Source organism: Thunnus albacares, chromosome 5, assembly GCF_914725855.1.
Source record: "Thunnus albacares chromosome 5, fThuAlb1.1, whole genome shotgun sequence".
NCBI classification, from domain to species: domain Eukaryota; kingdom Metazoa; phylum Chordata; class Actinopteri; order Scombriformes; family Scombridae; genus Thunnus; species Thunnus albacares.
In genome coordinates, this window is record NC_058110.1 from 24349094 (window position 1) to 24367882 (window position 18789).

The 18789-nt window shown below is 44.6% G+C and overlaps 1 protein-coding gene across 4 annotated transcripts; it reads right to left on the reverse strand.

Moving 5' to 3' along the window:
* Positions 1–326: 326 nt before the first annotated feature.
* Positions 327–16542, reverse strand: baz2a (bromodomain adjacent to zinc finger domain, 2A). Of its 4 annotated transcripts, none has more exons than XM_044352290.1 (30): positions 16439–16542; positions 14931–15054; positions 13826–14713; positions 10944–13058; positions 10474–10749; positions 10004–10378; positions 9844–9904; positions 8996–9104; positions 8716–8817; positions 8313–8535; positions 8100–8161; positions 7942–8007; positions 7450–7842; positions 7099–7353; positions 6791–7005; positions 6601–6675; positions 6318–6489; positions 6024–6086; positions 5796–5940; positions 5070–5680; positions 4610–4958; positions 4186–4341; positions 3934–4094; positions 3517–3582; positions 3104–3387; positions 2832–2967; positions 2499–2645; positions 2095–2330; positions 1848–1991; positions 327–1751 (listed from the first exon to the last, which is right to left on the reverse strand). In XM_044352290.1, exons 2-30 carry the CDS (start codon positions 15052–15054, stop codon positions 1592–1594), a joined length of 8169 nt encoding a protein of 2722 aa, XP_044208225.1. In that variant the 5' UTR covers positions 16439–16542; the 3' UTR covers positions 327–1591. The 4 variants fall into 4 exon arrangements, with proteins under 4 accessions (XP_044208225.1, XP_044208223.1, XP_044208224.1 ...); XM_044352288.1 differs by having other exon boundaries at positions 16330–16523; XM_044352289.1 differs by lacking the exon at positions 16439–16542 and adding an exon at positions 15997–16215.
* Positions 16543–18789: the final 2247 nt, after the last annotated feature.

The following is an 18789-nucleotide window of genomic DNA, read 5'->3' on the forward strand; positions in this document are numbered from 1 at the left end:
TCTTTTTTGAAAAAACGTCATGTCCCTTTAAGTGTCATAAGGAACATCAAAGTGTATTTCCTATCAACGGATTTGAGTTCAGTGTAAGAAACAAGTTTAAATAAAACCCGGACTGTGGAGTCATCCTGTCGCCTTCATAGTAGACCAACCATGCCGTGCAACATTGTACATTGGCCCTCGTACAGCACAAAAAACATAAAATCGATTAAAGGAATGTAAGACAGAAAACCAGGCAGGAATGTGCCCAGTAATTCACAATCAGAGCTCCTTCGCAGTTCTATCATTAAAATGAGAGGATTTTAGCCTCCTACATAACCACCTTTAGATGTTTTCACCTAGTCGGACTAGCTACAAACAGAAGTGTCTTTTTTTTTTTTTTTTTTTAAAACACGGATTAGTTGGTCAATTGTTGGCTTGAAGCTGCAGACTTTATCGTGTCAGTCGTGGCAATTACAATTACAGTATAAGAGTGAACTGTGTAATCTCTAAAAACAGACAGATATTTAACAAATCCATAGATGCTACAACTGCCGTAGCATCCTTTCAGTCTGTGACACAGATCAGGTGTAACACCCCGATTATTTACTCTCAACAGGAGGGACAGTGAAATACATGAGTCGAAGCCCAGACTGACTGACCAACATTAAAAATCCTCCAGTTTCAGAAACCAGTGTCTTTCACACAGCAGCAGAAGGTGGGTGTGTGTGAAACTTGTGTGCATGTTGTTGTTGTTGTTGTGTGTGTGTGTGTGTCTGTGTGTGTGTGTGAGTAAAAACTGTGTATGTGTGCGTGCAAGACTTTAAGTGGAGGTTATACAACGTCTACTCGTGACAGTCCATGAACAGATTCCTTTTAGTTTAACTGGCCTTTTCATAAATTGTCTAGACATCTCTATAAGGTAATCTGTACACATTCACTACAAGCTATTGCTATTAAATAATCCCAGCTATTGTAATCTTTATATATATTTATATATAGAATATATAATAAAAATATATTGAGCAAAAAAACTTCTAGGCATAAGACCACATTACATTACATTTCCATTGAACAGGTAAGAAATGGCCCAAGCTCTGTGAAGAGTTTTGATCCATTTTGTCGTGGAAGGGTGCTAAGCAGGTCCAGTATGCAGCAGTTAGGCTGCATTAGTGTGATCAGTCCCTGACCTTCAGTATGAGTCTGACACCCAAAAAACTCAGGGCCTGAGACCGTGTCATCATTGACCAAAGGCCTCGCTACGACATGGGGCTCGTGAAAGGACGTGACAGGAGAACGCAAACAGGAGATGAGGTGCTGAGGTGAAGATGAAGAGACACGGAAAGGAGGTGAACAGAGACGTGCTGTCACTCTCTGAGATGGGGAATGGGTACAAGTTCAAGACAGTTCAGCTGCGGGCCTTGGAAAAGATCAGGCCAGTAGAGGAAACAATAACAGACAAATAGCCAAATCTATACATATATACCTATACATGAGAGAATACACAGAGCTGGAAGAACCTCCAGACAGTCTTTGCAGTAATGGATAGTGTGACTGGGACGGTGAAAGCACCAACAGTCGACAGTCCTGCCATCAGGGGGAACGTCGTAGGATCCTATTTGTCCTTGTTTGAGTAGAACTCCGCCCAGCGGCTCTCAAAGAAGCGCCTCATGGAGTGTCCGGCCATTCCGACCTCTGACGTGTCCTCGTTGAACTGCTCGCAGTTGTTGAAGACCAGCTGAGCGTCTGCCGCAAACTCCTCACAGCTGCAGTACCTGAGACGAGGAAACGGCAGAGAAAAGACTGACGTTAAAACATATCAGAGACTGATGATTCCAGCTTTATTCAGGCAAACTGTGAGCTGCTCTTACCCTCCCTGTAGCAGCCTTTCTCTCATGGTGAGGAAGTCCATGGGGTTCTTGATGATGCGGCGGTAGCCTGGCACCAGTCGGGGGTTGACGGGTTCAAGGAATGGCCAGGCATCTGCATGAGCCTCCATCTCCATGAGAATGATCCTGGCGGGAAATAAAATAATTAACACTAATCCATCGCAAAGTAGTGTAACCGTACAAAGAAACATTTCCCTAAGTGACTTTAAAAATCATTATTTCGACTCACTCGCAGAAGGTGAGGTCCGGCTGGTTGCGGGTTGTCATGCGTCGGCGTTTAGCAGCCCCTCCATCTCCAGAGTGACGAGAGGATGAGGAGGGTACCACGGTCTCCTTGTGCCGTGTTGCCATGCCAGAACTGCGTCGCGTTGTCGTCGTCATGTCATCTTCGGAGCTGTCGTCTTCATATCTCCTCTTTTTCACCCTGGTCCGCTTTTTGGACGAGCGCGGTGAATCACAGTCGTCCTGAGAGACAGAGCAAAAGGAGGAAACAGACTGAGACGATGACGAACAAACGAAGCAGAGAACACATTTTCTGGTAGGAAACTAATGCTGCAAAACATCCCTAATTTTCCCTGTGAGCTGTGATTTGAGGTAGTTTCTCAGTTAAGAATCAACAGGACGAGTTCTGACCTTGGCAACGCAGGTAGGACAAAACCAGTCTCCGTCTGGCACCTGGGTGATTTTGGGCCTCAGGCAGTACATGTGGCAGCCACGATCACAGCCGTCACACAGCAACAAGCACTCGTCATTGTCTCCTTTCCTGCAAACCTGGCAAGTCTAGAAAAACACAGATTCCAAATGAGTAATCCTTAGTGTAAAATAACAACACATTGGGAGGATTTATGAGCTATACTGCAGCCAGCCACCAGAGGGCAATGGAGATGTTTTAACTTCACTTTTGGGGAGCTGTCATGAAGTCCATATTTATATACAGTCTGAACAGATAATTGTGAGACTCCTTACCACTTTAGTCACAGATCTCTCCCAGGCAATAGCCTTCTCCAGCTGAAGTAAACACAGACAGAGCTGAGGAGCGCTGCGGCAGCGATCTAGAGCCTGACGCCATGTTCGTAGTCGAGAGGTGATCTCACTTTCCAGACTGGAACAGAAGAAAATATGGTTAAAATATTACACACACACACACACACACACACACACACACACACACACACACACACACACACACACACATAAAAATCCTCCCCCGCACAAGCAATAAAGGCTGTTCTTCTCACCTGATGACATCCATGGGATGCTCTTCTCCTGGGGTGGGGGTGAGAGGAGCGAGGCGCATCACTTCAGCTGGGTTCCAGAGCGGCTCCTTCAGGTAACGCCTCTCAATGTTTCGCTCGAGATTGGCTAGCCGCAGCACGCCCAGGTCCAGCGGGTGTGTGGCGATGCGGGGCAGGCCGGACCACTCCTTCTTCGTTCGCACGATCCAGTCATCGCGTGGGTCAGCATCATGTTCGTAGTATTGGAGGTCGTCACGTGTGGAGTCTGGATCCGGGATTGTGTAGGGCTTAAAAAAGGGAAGACGGGGAGAGTTGAAGTATCAGTGACAGTGATGACTTCACAGCACAACTTTTCCAAGACTAAAGATTTGTTTATATAAAATTTGCACTCCAGTGAAGAATGTTTTAATAGTTACCTGAAATTCTGCCATTGGAGTCTCTTGGTTAGATTCTGTATCATTCATCGCACTCTGAGGAGGTGCCTTGAAGAAACACAAGCGGAAAATATAATGTTTTACTATTTCCAAGCTGTATGTTGCTGTGTGTTGTTTTGGCTACTTTTCACATAAACACATATGGCCACAGCACAAGCCAAATATGCCACTAATAGGTAATTTGTTGGGGATTTGTTTCAAAGTCTGCAACACATTAGTCCCAATATTTTCTGTGCTCCTCTCTTTTCTTCAATTTTCAATAAAAAGCAACTCATTGTTATATCTTGTTTTTGTAGTTTAAAAAAAAAATACACCTAAATTGTAGCCGTTGTTGTGACATAATTGGACCAATTAGATGATGCACAATGGTGACGGGCAAACACTATGGTGATTTCTCACCTTCAGATGGAGGTCAGCAGCAATGACCCGCTGCTCTAGGTCCTCCACCCACTGCAGGGCGCTGATGTCAGTCTCCATCGCTTTCTCTTGCACCTGCCAAGGTTGCTGCAGAGCCTCCAATAGCACATCCTTCTCTTCTACCTTCAACTCGAACAGAGGGTCTAGTCGAGAAAGAACACAAAAGACAAGTTGTAAGGGGAACGCGGTACAACTGGAGAAAAAGGATGACGGCACGATATCAACAACACTCACCGTTGATAGGTTTGGTGCACATCTCAGCTAAGCTCTCCATGTGTTTGGCTAAATGTTTATGGAGCACCCTCTCCCTGATGCCTCTTGGATGGAGACCCTGTAAGGTGCTATACAGTTCCTCTGGATCCTTGATCCACCACCAGCCACGCACCATCGCTGGAAAAGAAAAGATGAATTACACATCACAGTTAGAAGAAAGCATAAACACAGAGTATCAGGAGTGCCACACAGTAAGTGACCATGATATGTATGGTGTTTCCTGTATATTTTTGTACAATAAATTTCAGCAGGAGTCCTAAATCTTAAATGTTTAGGAATTGTTTCAATGTGGCAGCAGTCAAATTCATTTAAAAGGAAAGCAGTTGCATATCTCACAATGCTGGCTTAAAAATCATAATTCCCCTTTTAACCAGGTACTACTTACATGCTGGGATGGGTTTGACCACCAGCTGTGTGAAGTACTGCTGTTCGAGCTCCTGGAACACAGAGTTGGGAGGGCGGCCTCTGCGCTTGGCTGCGGCTCCTCGTGGCCCTCTGCGGGCAGGACTGCTGCCTCTGCTACCTCTCCTCCGCCTGCGACCTGGCCTGGTGGGGGTGGTCGGAGCAGGTGTTGCAGGAGGAATGGGAGCTGGAAGAAGAAGAGGAGGAAGAGGAGGTGGCGGGGCACCAGCAGGAACAGCAGAAGTCGGTGGTGTAGGTGGGATGTCCTGCGGTGTTGCTGGGGTCGTGTGGTCAACAGGAGCCAGGCCGACAGGAGGCAATAGTGGGTCCGGCTGAAAGGTGGGGAGAGATGCCTTATGAATACGTTGCACACAAGACTCAAAGTGCATTATTACAGCATGATTAAATGTATTTGTAGTTTTGAATGATTGACGTAGGCAAACCTGCATGAGTGGAGCAGCGAGTGCGGGCAGAGCACTCGGGATCTGTGGGAGGAGTTTGGGAGGTGAGCTGGGTATCTGGGACTCGGTCAGAGAGTTGTCATCACACGGTTGTTTGGGGAGCAGGTTGAACCACTGTCCCTGCTTCTCTGCCATCTCCTTCACACTCTCCTCTGGTCGATTACCCTCTGGAGCCTCCCCTGTTGCTGAGCATGTGCCGTTGGTCACTGCTTCCTGCGATTGGCTGAGCCAGCTCTGGAAAGCAGCCTGTGTGAGGTCATGTGCGCCGCTAGTCGGTGATCCTGGCCCTTCTTCACCCCCGGACCTGACGCTACTCCGACGCCGGCGGCGAATCTTTGCTTGGCGGAGGTGGAGCTCCACTTCTGGTTTGATTTTTCGGGGCCGCCCTCGTCCTCTTGGCCTGCTCATGAGGGATGCCGTGCCAGGGAGGGGGTCCTCCTCCGGAGACAAAGTCTGGGCTTGGCCAGGGGTAGCAGAGGAAGGGGAGGAAGGTAGAGTAGGAGGGGGAGAGGTGGGCATGGGGGCCTCCTCAACTTTTGGCTCCTTTTTGAGGAAGGTGACAGGCACCTCAGCTACAAGGGCTTCTCCTGAAGCTGCAAGAAAGAAAGGTAAGGAAAAAGTTTAGATGAAGATGGACAAGCCAGGGGGTTTATAAAGTATAGAAATAGGATTGCAATTCATCTCCTTCAAATTCATTATCAGACTCACTCAAGAGCTCTTCTGGACCCTCAACTAGAACTCCTCCGAGGTGAGGTAGGGCCAAGTATCTGCGCCGGTAACGGTCCTGGCCAAGCAATATGGCCCGCATGGAATGAGACGACTGTAGCAGCTTTTTACGGAAAAATGCTTGGCGCTGTGAAGAGCAAACAAAGGGGAATACTTAATATACAGTATATGTTTGTATAAAACACTGTGTCTGCAGAGCATCAGTCTTACCTTGGTTAGCTTATCTATCTGCCTTTCAAGCTCTGGAATGCTGGCATTTGTAGGGCTCTCAGTCTGTAGCAGAAAAGAAGGAATTAGATTTAGAAACGATCAGTTTCTGGGGCACATACCAAATAACAATGTCCAAGGTTAGGTTGTTGCATTTCATTCTCCGCTTTCACCCCTTGTATTGCTGTTTCTTTCTACTGACCTGAATAAAAGCAAAAAGCGCAAAAAATAATAAAAAAGAAAAGGAAAGAAATGATCAGTTTCAAATTCTAGAAAAACACCAGAGAAGATACGTACATCACTGAGTTTGGGCTCTTCTTTGCGTACACGGCGGTTCCCTCTCTCCATGACTACACTCTCTTCCAGACTGAGGTTCTCTTCCTCAGCCACTCTGGCACTGCGCCTCCTCTCCTCAAAACACAGCTCTTCCTCCGAACGTCCTGTCCGACGCGCTAGTGCCGCCTTCAGTCTGCAAGAGAGAAAACAATAAGGATCAACATATTAAAAGGCTTTGACTGATAGAAGATCTGAGTGATTCATTCAATTTCCTTCATTTGAAGAGAGAAAACCAGGATCTTACTTGCGTAATTTCCCCTCGATGATCCACTTGTTCTTCCTGTAGGTTGCCATGTTCTCTAATGTGTTGTCGATGTCGCTGAAATACAAAATATAAAGTTACAGGAATGTGGGAGTAACATATGTCATCATCATCTTTGTCTTCTTAGTTTCAAGAGTAACCTACAGAGTAAATGATGAGTTCTTGTTCTCACCTTGTCACAATGTTGCTGCCGTTAAGCTCATCCACCAAGAAAGCCAGGATGGCTGCCTTGGTGTCAGGAGGCAGGGCATGAAATGTTTTGGTCCTCAGTGTGTTGCACACCTCTGTGTCATAACCATGAGATTCCAAAAAGATGCGAAGTACTTCTGAAACTGTGCTGCGAGTCAGCTCCACCTCAACCAGCTTGTCCCCAAGGATCTTTACTGACTGCAGGTTGGGATGGGAAGATGGAGAGGAAAATTAAAAAGGTTGATCGCTGGATTGCATTAAAGGAGAAAATTCTCAAAGTGTATTACACACCTGATAATATGACGGCAGGCCTGGATCATGGAGTGCTGCCTCCATCAGCTTTATGACTAGGTCTTGGAACTCTCCTTGGCTGTCACCCAGGCCTAGCAGGCCCTCCTGCAGGGAAGCAAGGGTGGGGATGTCCTTGGGTACATTGAGACCAATCACCTTCCCATAACCATGAAGGAATTCAACCACAGCCAGGCAGTGTGCAAAGGCTGTGCCAGAGAGAACCACGCCGGGGATACGAGACAGCTCTGGCAGGGGCTAGAGGAAGCAAAATGCAAAGGTCATGATCACCTTGACAAAACCTACAGTTGAAGAGTGGACTGACACACACAGGGTTTAAATGATAAAACTCACTTTGTGGTCAGTGAGACACATGTCCTCCGTGGGCTTCTTCAGCTCTTCTGTGATCAACTGCTGCCTCTTCCGTTCCTCCAGACGTCTCTGGGCCTGCGCTCTCCTCTCTGCCGTCCTCTTAGCTGCCAAAGCAGCTTGAGCTGCCGCCTCTGCCTCAGCCTGAGCTTTAGCCAGGGCCTTGGCTTTACTCCGAGCACCCAGAACCCGCTTACCCTGGGCTATCCTCTCCTCATCTGTCTGCTGTATCAGTGGTGTAGCCTCAACCTTGATTGACCTCCTGCGGCCAGGCTTCTTGGGCTCTGCGGCAGACTCTGATGCCAGCTGTTTGACCTGTGGGGCAGTCGGGTCTGTTGGTTCAGCCTTCAACTCCAGGCCCTTGGCTTCTTGCTCAAGCTGAAACCACAATGGAAAGAAAGAACAGGTGTTGCTGAGGACAGGATTGGTATGACATAAAGATAAGTCATTTTTTGCAGTGTACAGTCTTTTCTTTACCTTGGCTTTCTTTTTCTCCTCTTTCATCTTCTTGATCTTTGCATCTTCCTTTCTCTTCATTCTTGCCTAGATAATGAATCGCAGCAACAAAATCAGGATTACACATAAACACCTTAACAATAAACACATTAACATTACAAATAGTGTGGAGTACATACCTTTCGCTTCATTTTCTTCTTGATTTTTGCTAGTTTCTCCTTTTCTTCCTCTGTGAGAGCTTCTACAAAAAAGAGAATACAAACATTTACTCACAGTACAAACTTCTCAATGTTTCCTGCTAAGCAAGTCGTCTTGTCTTAGATCTTAATGCCATTTCCTGACTAGCAGCTACACACACCCCTGAACACGTCCTCAAATTGACATCCACTCACCCTTGGCCTCAAGTCGCTTCAACAGTTTGGCGTCAACTTTGCTCAGGAGGTCAATCATCTTGGGTTTGGGAGGTCTACCAGGGCGGCGGGCCTGCCCTCCCCTAATACCACGAACCCTGCGTGATTTCTCTTTATCAGGGTTTGGGGGTCGACCTCGCCGACCAGTGATGGCCATGATCATAGAAGGAACCTCCTCATTGGCCAAGAGGACCCACTTCATACCCTGTAACATATAGTAGAGAATACAGAGCCCTCATTATGTCTTTTGCACATTTCTGACATGTTTGTCATAACAGTTTAACTGCTGTGGTTTAGATCAAAACCTCTGGAGATGACTGTACTGTAACGTCATGTAAAAAATGTCATAATGAAAACTTAAATTAAGCACAGCTGGTATACAGACCTCATGAGTTTCTCTCTCTTCGTAGAAGTCTCCAACAGGCATGCGTGGGCTGAAGCTGAAGTGTTCTCTGGTGACCACGCTGTCCTGGTGTTTCTTCAAGTACTGAGCGAAGCAATTCAGAAATAAGAGAGACAAGGTTAAGAGGAAAAAAATAATGGTCGATATTTTGACCAATACACGATCAATACATCATCATGTGTTTGTATGTGTTGGGTAAGACCATGATTTCAACAGCTTTAAAAGACCTGTTTGGTTGTGTTTTGTAGCCATGGAGATTTACCTTGATTATTTCTGGGAATTGCTTCATCCTCCTTCCACAAGGTGTGTAATACCAGGTTTCACCTTTCATGCGATTCTCCATTTTTTTCACACGAATCTCCCTCCTCCAACTATCAAGAAGAGAGATCATTATTACAATCCTGTCATAGGTTTTTTAGAGACAGAAGCATAGCAAGCCAACAGGAGTTGGAGTATAATATATCAACACTGCACACATTTGCAAACCTGTCAAAACTAAATAAAAACAGAGATCTTTGACAAGATGTGTCACAGATGCAACCCTCGTCCAGTAATTTGCTACTTTATTTCACTAGTATTAAGTGAGAGATGAATGTCAGCATGCAAAGACTTTAAACAAAACATATTATATAGTTGCAGTGGACAATTAATAAATTATCTTGCTGATTAAAAGTGAGGGTCATTCAGAGCAGTTATCCAGTTAATAGTAATCATGATTGTTGGGCATATTTTGGTGAATCTTACATATGATTGTTTCCATTTTAATCAGACTTAGAAGACAAAATAGTAAGCTGTGCAGGCAGTGAAATTTTGGGTGATAAGGGCCCTCTGTCTGGACCTCCTTTTGCACCACTACTGCTTTACAAACTATTGAATACTAATACAATAAAGAAACCTCCATTGAAGATTTTGTATCTTGTACACAGACTAAATCAAAACACTTTTTCTGTGTGTGTGTCTGACGGTGTTGACTTAAACCAACTTACAGTTACAATTAAAATGCAGAGGACTGACATGTATTTAGTTGCTGAGCTAAAAACTGATCTGATTCCTTCACATATCACTTTATTCTGCTTTAAAGCCTCGATAAGTAGTGAAAAGGATCATTACCCATGCACCAGAGGGAACTGAACCTGCTCCTCTGTCGCAATCCTCCGCTTGTTAGATTCACCTGTTAAGAAAACGCACACAACCAGGCTTAGCGTTAGACTGTTAATCTGTGATATCCTCAACAAGATCCCCACAAAACTCTTTTGACCTTCTTTATTACCTGCAGTGGAGCTGTCGTCATCGTTGTCTTCAACATCATCACCAGTTGTTTCGGCATTTTGTTTAGGTGTTTTTACCCCGTTTCCATCTTGGTCTTGCTTCTTGGCCCTTTTCAGCTTCTTGGGTTTGTCGAGAGCTGTGCTGATGGCTGAAGCATTGGCCAGGACAGCATCAATTGTGGCTGTGATTGGATCAACCTCTTCGGTTGTAGGCCCAGCCTCTTCACATACATCTGATGTTTCTTTGACATCCACCTTGAGAGACTTCTTCCTCTTTCTACCCTTGGCTCCCTGCTCTTTGTTGTCTCCTCCATCAGGCTTTATCTTCTCCACTTTAGGGGTTCGAACCCGAGGCTTCCTCTGGGCCCCCTCAGGAGCTTCGAGGAAAAGAAGGAGAGGAAAATGTTTAAAATAAAGTCAAATATTTAGGCTATTTAAAGTAACATTTTATTGAATTCAGACTGCTGAATACCTGGGGTTCTAGTCCATATTGCCTTTGGAGCTTGAGGTTTACGTGGTTTCCCTGGGGTTTTCAGATGTCCTCCAGAAGCTGACACAATCTGATCAGTGACTGGTTGGAGTGGGTGTACAGCAGGGCTCTCTGCTGGGGTGCTGAAGGCGATGAAGTTCTCATCTCTCATCTTGAAACTCGGGGGAGTCATTGTCTCATCAACAGTGGTCTTCATGCTAATGCGTCCAACTGAGTCTGGTGTATCATGTCCTCTGGGGTCCCACTCTGCTTCAGGTCCTAATCAAAGGGGAAAAGACAACATTAAACTGTGTTGGTAGAGCAAGGTAGAGCAATAATTTATATTGGAAATAAAGCTCGCTCAATTTGGTGACAAAGAAAGGGAAAAAAAGAAAGAAAATTAACTTTTTATTGAGTGAAAAAAAAGTTTATGTATCTACTAGTTTCCTTGATCATAAAATTTAAGAAAGTACCTTGACAACCTGGCTGAGATGGCGCAAATGAGCGCGAGATGGACACATCACTTGAATCAACAGGGGGATCTTCCATCTGAGAAGTGTTGTTTAGAGAAGACTCCAGCATGGATTCTCCGGTGATTTGGCTACTGTTCTTGGTCTCTTCTGCCTCAGAGGTTTCCCTTTCCCTGGTGGAATCTAGTGTGTCATCTCTGGAGTCTTCCAAAGAGGAACTGCTATCTCTAGTTGTGTCAAATGCAGTAGATGGTTCCTCTTCCGTATTTGAAGTGCTGTCAAACTGAGAAGTGTCTTTTCTCAGGTGAAAGCTGCTGTCAAAGTGAGCATAGTCATCTACACATGAGCTGTCACCGTCTAAGAGAGAGGTCTTTTCCAAGAAAGAGCTGGCATCGATTAGAGAGGCGGTGTTGCACGTTGAATTGCCATCAAATCGAGAGGCAGTACGTGAAGAGTTATCAAAACTTTCTTCATCGGTCAGACGTTCTATCCTAGTGCTGTGGAGATGTGGGGACTCTCGGAGTGGAGTTTGCTCCATCATGCAGTCCTCTGCCTCACAGATGTCACTGACACTGCTTTGCATGTGGCGCTTTTCACGCTCCATCTGTTTACTATTGGGCTTTCGATCAGGAGCCACTGTGGTCTGCAAAGGTTTTCCAGGAAGATCGCTGAAGGACTTGTGTGTGCGAATTTCTGATTTCTGAGTTTCAGTCTCAGTAGCTTTGACGTTCTGTGGTTTCTTTATTGTGCCTGAATCAAGCTGAGGGAGGCTTTCTTCTGGTATTCCAATGTTTTTCCTATCCTCACCATGACCATGGTGCTCTGGCTCGAGAGACGACTGTTTTAGCGTACGATGAGGAGTGGTGTTAGAAGGACGCTGCTCAGAGTCAGAACTTTGGACCACTCCAGAAGATGTACCCATAGCAGGAGGCACAGACACCAAGGCAGGAGGGGCGGACACAGGTGCAGTCCTGGAGGCTTGAGTGGTTAGAAGAGGTAGGGTAGACAGAGGTCGGACTGTAGGACTTTCCTGGGCTGCTAGGGAAGGTAAATTCACCCCTTCTGGTGGTGAGGATGCTGCAGAAGCAGTGGAAAGACCAGAGTCAACAGCTGGAGGAGTGTACAATGTCTGACGCTGGGGCGTGGGTCCTGGGTCACAAGGTTTATTGCCAACAGAAGGAGTTTTAGACACAGATGTGGGAGATCCAGATGTAAATAAAGAAGGGCCAGGTGGTTTTGAGGTTGAAGGTCCTGATATTGACATTAGAGATGGAGCCACACCAGCTGATGAGGAATTTGCACCCACAGATGTGTCAGACGCTGATGAAGAGGCGGACATCAACTTTAGGGCTCCAGGCTTTTCATGCTGAGCTCCAGATGTATCAGGAAGGCAAGATGTCATGGACCCTTGAACCATCTGTTGAAGAGATGAGATGGGTGCAGGAAGGGGTCCAGAAGCTGTAGGAGGCAATGCTGACTTGCTCTGATGAGCTGAAGACTCTGATGAAGGAGACGCTAGAGGTGTAGACAACTTTGAAGGTGATGCAGGCAAGGAAGAGGAAGAGGATCCCGCTGACAGATGCTTGGATCCAGCAGAAGTTATCTCAGCTGCAGCAGAAGGGGGAGGCCTGAGGCCTTGCATCATTAGGGGAGGTGAGGAAAGTCTAGGAGGAGCAGCTGGGGATGAAGCCAAGGACACATTGGGAGGTGTTGAGATTTGTGGTGGAGTAGATTCTACATCAGGCGATGAAACTACAGGGGGCCCAAGGGCTGATATAGGGGATCCAGAGACAGCAGGAGCTGCAGAGACCCGTGGAGGTGTTGAGGCCTTGTTTAGAGACGGTGACACTGCTGCAGGTGATGTAGATGCAGAGAGATGAGATGACGCAGACTGGGGAGGTGTATTCATCACTGTAGGCTCTCTGACAGGGGAAGCAATATCTGGACACTGAGATGCTGGATTTTCAGAATGCTCATGATAATCACCTGCAGGTGCCGTATGAGCTGCAGAAGGTTTGGATTGGTAACTGTCACTTTTGGATAGCCTCTGAGCAACAGGTGCCCTTTCCATACCGTTATAGCTTGTATCTACCTCCTTGACAGCTTCCCTCGCATGCCCTGAAAAAGAAGAGAATCAACAAAATAGTGAATAAAAAGTTTCTTTTAAATAAAAGTGTTTTATTATGATTCATTCAGAGTGACGGTATTATATATATTGAAATATATTGAAACAATTGATGGTCATTCAGGCAGTGGATTTACATACTAACTATAATTATATAGAAATAATGACATGTTATAATCAAAAATGTTCTGTAGGCATTAGCTATCCCTGGCAAACCATGTCAGAGACAGTTTATTTTCAAAGGTTGGCCAGTGTAGCACACAGTCAAACAGTGACACCTGCTGGTTAAATGTTGGCACGATCCCAACATTAAGCACTAGCAGTGAGACTGACATGTTACTAGAAATGTGTGTGCAAGTTATAACTAACATAGATAAAGTGAAACCAATAAAATAGGTTGCAAGAAATAACTGTTACTTCAACAATACTATTTTATGAAGACATGTAATTCTGTCAACACAACTAGTGAGTCACAGTTTAATATGATCAGCAACTGGGATGACTATGCCAAGCTGGCCACAAAAGAAGAAGACCGTTAGACAACATGAGTATCACCCCACTCTTGGCTTTAAAGGAGGAAATGTAAGATAGAGGAGTCGAGCTTCATTTATGAGGAAACACAGCGTTAACAAAATGAAGAACTAATCATGTCCTGGCACAAGAACTTTTTTTTATGGAAACGGGGTAAAAACAAGAAGACTGACGAGATTAAATGAGTCAAAAAGTTTCACAAAAACATCTACAAGTGTAAAGTGGTCACCTTGCATGGCAGTAGACATCGCCACGTTGCTAGCATGGGGGCTCCTTTCCCTGCTGTGGCTCTTAGGTGATCCACTATCCTGCACGGTCGATGGTGACATCATTGGTACTGAGGACATGCCCACAGGGAGAGGGCTGCCAGTACCCCCTCTGCCTAAACTGTGGTGCTGTGGGCTGCCACGAGGAGGAGTAAAATTCTGGGCAGCTGGGGGCATCATCTGAGCCTGACCTTGAGGCTGAGACTGCTGTGGTGGCTGCTGCTGAGGAGACGGCAGGGACGGGTGCTGGGGCTGATGCTGGTAGTAGGGCATCCCATTAGGCATCAAGCCATAATGCTGTGGTTGCTGGTGCTGCTGGTGGTGATGGTGCGGGTGACGGTGGGAGTGGAGGTGCTGCTGTGACGGCTGATGCGGGGGTGGCTGTAAGGACTGCTGCTGGTGATGTTGTGACGGTGTAATCCCAGGATGTGCCTGACTCTGGTAGGTCCCATACATATTGTGGGAATTATAACTTATCTGCTGCGGGCCAGGGTTACTCCTGTTCCAGTACTGACTCCCAGTAAGAGGCATGTTTGGTGGGCCTGCCACAGGCGGCTGGTGGGAGCTTTCGATACCACCATTCAGTTGGTACTGTCCATGACCCTGGAAATGGTGCTGTGACTGAGGCTGCACCATCCCGGGTGCGGGCTGCTTCTGGTGCATCCCGTGCCCAGGAGAGGTGCTCATGCCTGGACCATACTGTGGGTGCCCTCCCCACAAGTAGTCATAGCCCATGTTGCTCTGGTGGTGGTTGCTCATGTGTGGGTAAGGAGCTGTTGGTGGGTGGGAACCAGGCACACCGGACCCGAGTACAGTAGTGACGCCATTCACATTCATTTCGCCATTCATATCTGTTAGACATGAGACCATTAGGAAAGTTTAAAAGTTTACAGCTTGCTTTAGTAAAACACAGTATTTGTTGGTGGGATAGGTTAAAACATTAAGTGGTCTAGTGGAAGGAGAGAGTGAGGTTTGGCTTCATAGAGTATGTGAACTGGCAACTGTTGTCAAAATAAGGCTAATTTTATTCCGCATTTTGATTAAGTGCTAAAGGATAAAAATACTCACTCTTCCCCTGCTGAGGAAAACTCATGGAGGACCCGTTAGTATAAAGAGAATCCCCTGAGGAGAGTTTCAGTCCTGAGTTTGCTGAGGAGTGAGTGCCATAGTTGAAATGATTATTTGCCTCCATCTAAAAAAACAAACAAACAAACAAGCAAAAAGAGCAAGAAAACATAAATACAGAAATTCAGACTCTGGTACTCAATGTTCATCTCCAGTAACATGTATAGCAACTGTACAAGACAGAGATGCATGTGCACGATGCGCATCACAAATGTATTATTTAATTCATTTTTCCATTTATTTCCATGCAGTTTCTGAGCACACTCGATGCTACACAATACGTACGATTTCCTCCGTGAAATGCCTATCCTAAAAAATGGTTTTGGCATCTGCAGCCTTGTGACAGCACCATTTCCTTCCAACAACAACAACCGTCAAAATGTCGCAACCAGCTACAGCAAACAGCAACAGCAGATGCCAGGCCCTAGCGAAGCCGTAATGGACAGCCGGAATATTACGATGAAGCTCATCATTACCGCTGATGAGGCGCTGCTGCTAACATTGAGCACAGACGATAAATGTACTTACGGCCCAGGCGCACAAACAGCACTCGAGACCCGGCCTCGGCCAACTAACAATGGAGGGATTAGCGAGAATATCTTACAGTCACCCCGAGGCCTGAATGACTGTGACTACACCTCTCGCAATTTAACAGCTCCATGCCCTCGTATTACAAAAGTAGCCCTCTGTGGATACTTGATTTCCTAATTTCAACAAGGCCGTCGCCGCGCTAGCTAAGTCGCGCTAGCCGCGTCCTCAAACGAACAATTCACTTTAAAGCGTCGCTTAGCCGGCTGTGCTAACTAACAACTGATGCTCTTGACGTTAAATACGAGCTCAACTCATCAAGAGGCCGTTTACTTTAGCGTAATGAAAAAAATATCACCCCCAGCTTCAGCTCCAAGGTTATTTTTGCTAAATCATCACAATATAACCTAGCTAGCACACGTTAGCCAGACAGCTAACTGATAGCATCCTTAACGTTTTTACCAGGAGTACGTTACGTTACTTTAAGCTGCGATGTTAGCCGATAGCCAGGTAGCAGGTACCGCAACCACGCTGGTTTGTATCCATGATGTCCAGCAGCGATAGAGGGAACCGCGGGTGGAAAATAAATATCAACCGGTTTGCTGATAATAACTAAAACTCAGTCAGACTCGCTTGTTAACAGATGGAGCCGTGCTCCCTTTTGTTCACAGGCTAACGTCAGCTAGCAGCCAGATGAAGTTACATTGTTTACGCTGCACGCACACAGACACATTTTTTTTTGCTTGCAGAGCATCATCCTCCCACACCACCACCATCAAAAGTTTCGCTGATATTTCAATTAAAGCTATCCAACCTTTCAGTCCTTGGATCGCGAAGGCACAGCTGCCTCTAAAACCTTCGTCTTAGCGGATATGCGAGTGGAGATGGGCACAGCGATAAATAATAAACAACTATTCCCGAACCTTTGGGGTTTAAATTAGCAAACATGGCTGGTGTGGTCCAGTGCAGCCATGATCACAGAACAGAGCGAACAGCAGCGATGTAAACGTCCCGATGATCACCACTCACACATCCGGTCACGTTTCTTCAACAAACTTCAAAACAAAACACCTATTAATAATCTATTGTTATTAATCATCATCAACAACAACAACAACAACGCAACAATCGTATAACACAATAATAAAAGAGTAATACGAATTATGTACTGTTATTATTATTTTATGAATAATACTATTTTTCAGTGGTGGAAGAAGTATTCAGATCCTTTACTGAAGTGAAAGTACCAATAAAGCAATATCGACATGCTCCATTACAAGGAAAAGTCCTGCATGAAAAATCTTACTTACGTAAAAGTACATAAGTATCAGCAGCAAAACGTAGTTAAAGTATTGCAGTAAAAGTAGTGGTTTTGTCCCTCTGGCTGATATATTATTATATATGACATTAGATTATTAATACTGAAGCATCAGTGTGTAAGCAGCATGTTACTGTTGTAGCTGCTGGAGGTGGAGCTAGTTTGAACTACTTCATATACGGTTAGATAGTTTAGTCCAGTGGTTCCCAAACTAGGGGTCCCTCCAAAAGGGTCACCAGATAAATCTGAGGGGTCGTGAGATGATTAATGGGAGAGGAAAGTAGAAAAAACAAAGTTCTGATACACAAATCTGTTTTCAGTTTTTGAACTTTTTCTCTAATCTTTGATTTTTGGTGAAATTTTGTTTAGAGGGAAAAATCACTATTTGTTGGAGCTGTTTACAACTCATAGACATCTGAAATATGACCCCCACTGCACACTGCTTTTTGTAAAGTAAGTTTTATAAAGTATAAGGTAGCATCAAATGGAAATACTCAAGTAAAGTACAAGTTCCTCAAAGTTGTAATTAAGTACAGTACTTGAGTAAATGTACTTACTTTCTTTCCGCCACTACTATTTATATTACTATTTGCTATTTCTAATAAACATATTGTCAGCAAAATGTTATTATAAAGTATCAAAAGTAAAACTATTAAATAGGCCCCTGTCTGATGCACTGTTAATATATTATTGGATTATTATGACTGCTGCATTAATATGTAATGTGATACCTCTTTTTATATACTGTCGGTGGTTTAATGCACCATATAAAATGCATCGTATTTTATTATGCTCACATTTATTTGACAGCTTTAGTTACTTTTCATATAAAGATTTGACACAATGGATAATATAACAAGTTTTTAAAATACAACACATTGTTAAAGATGAAACCTGAAAGTGGTTTCCAACCTTTTTGACTTTTGACGTCTTACAAAAAGCAGTGTGTAGTTGGGGTCACATTTCAGATGTCTATGAATTGTTAACAGCTCCACCAAATAGTGATTTTTCCCTCTAAACTTATCACATGGTTTCATTTCAATAAATGTTCAAATTATCCAATATTTCACCAAAAATCAAAGATCAGAGAAAAAGTCCAAAAACTGAAAACAGATTTGTGTATCAGAACTTTGTTTTTTCGTCTTTCCTCTCCCATTAATCATCTCATGACTCCACAGATTTATCTGGTGACCCTTTGGAGGGACCCGACCCCTAGGTTGGGAACCACTGGACTAAACTATCTAACTGTATATGAAGTAGTTCAAACTAGCTCCACCTCCAGCAGCTACAACAGTAACATGCTGCTCTAACACTGATGATTCAGTATTAATAATCTAATGATGTCCTATATAATAATATATCAGCCAGAGGGACCAAACCACTACTTTTACTGCAATACTTTAACTACATTTTGCTGCTGATACTTATGTACTTTTACGTAAGTAGGATTTTTCATGCAGGACGTTTACTTCTAGTGGAGTATTTTTACATTGCTGTATTGGTACTTTTACTGAAGTAAAGGATCTGAATACTTCTTACACCACTTATTATACTCAATAATAGCTGTCAAGTAACTGTAATGGAGCAAAAAGTGGAATATGAAATGTAGTGGAGTAAAAGTACAAAGTAGCATAAAATGGGAATACTCAAGTAAAGTAGCCCATAGTACCTCAGATGTACTTAAGTGGGCTACTTGAGTTAAGTTTACTCATTTCCACCACTAAACAGTGACAAAACAAAGTGGTTCATTGGCATTTACTGATGTGAGTTTACAGCTAGTCAACTATGTCTACCTTTTTTTTTTAATTAACCAGGTGTAAGGGAATTTTTCGCCTCAAAAACCTTGTTTTTAAATTGTTCAGGTTAGGTTATCTGTGAAGCAAATTTAAACAATCCAGTGCTAATCCCACCCAGTCATCCTTTTACAGCTGCAAAATAAAATCTACGCTTTAATTT

Excerpts from the sequence above, each read along its gene's own strand:
- baz2a (XM_044352290.1), bottom strand. The coding sequence starts at position 15,054 with ATGGAGGCAAATAATCATTTCAACTATGGCACTCACTCCTCAGCAAAC. Across the intron at positions 8,818-8,995 it reads AATTCCCAGAAATAATCAAG|TACTTGAAGAAACACCAGGA; the intron begins GTAAATCTCCAT and ends TGCTTCGCTCAG. Across the intron at positions 4,959-5,069 it reads TCGCTGCTCCACTCATGCAG|CCGGACCCACTATTGCCTCC; the intron begins GTTTGCCTACGT and ends CCCACCTTTCAG.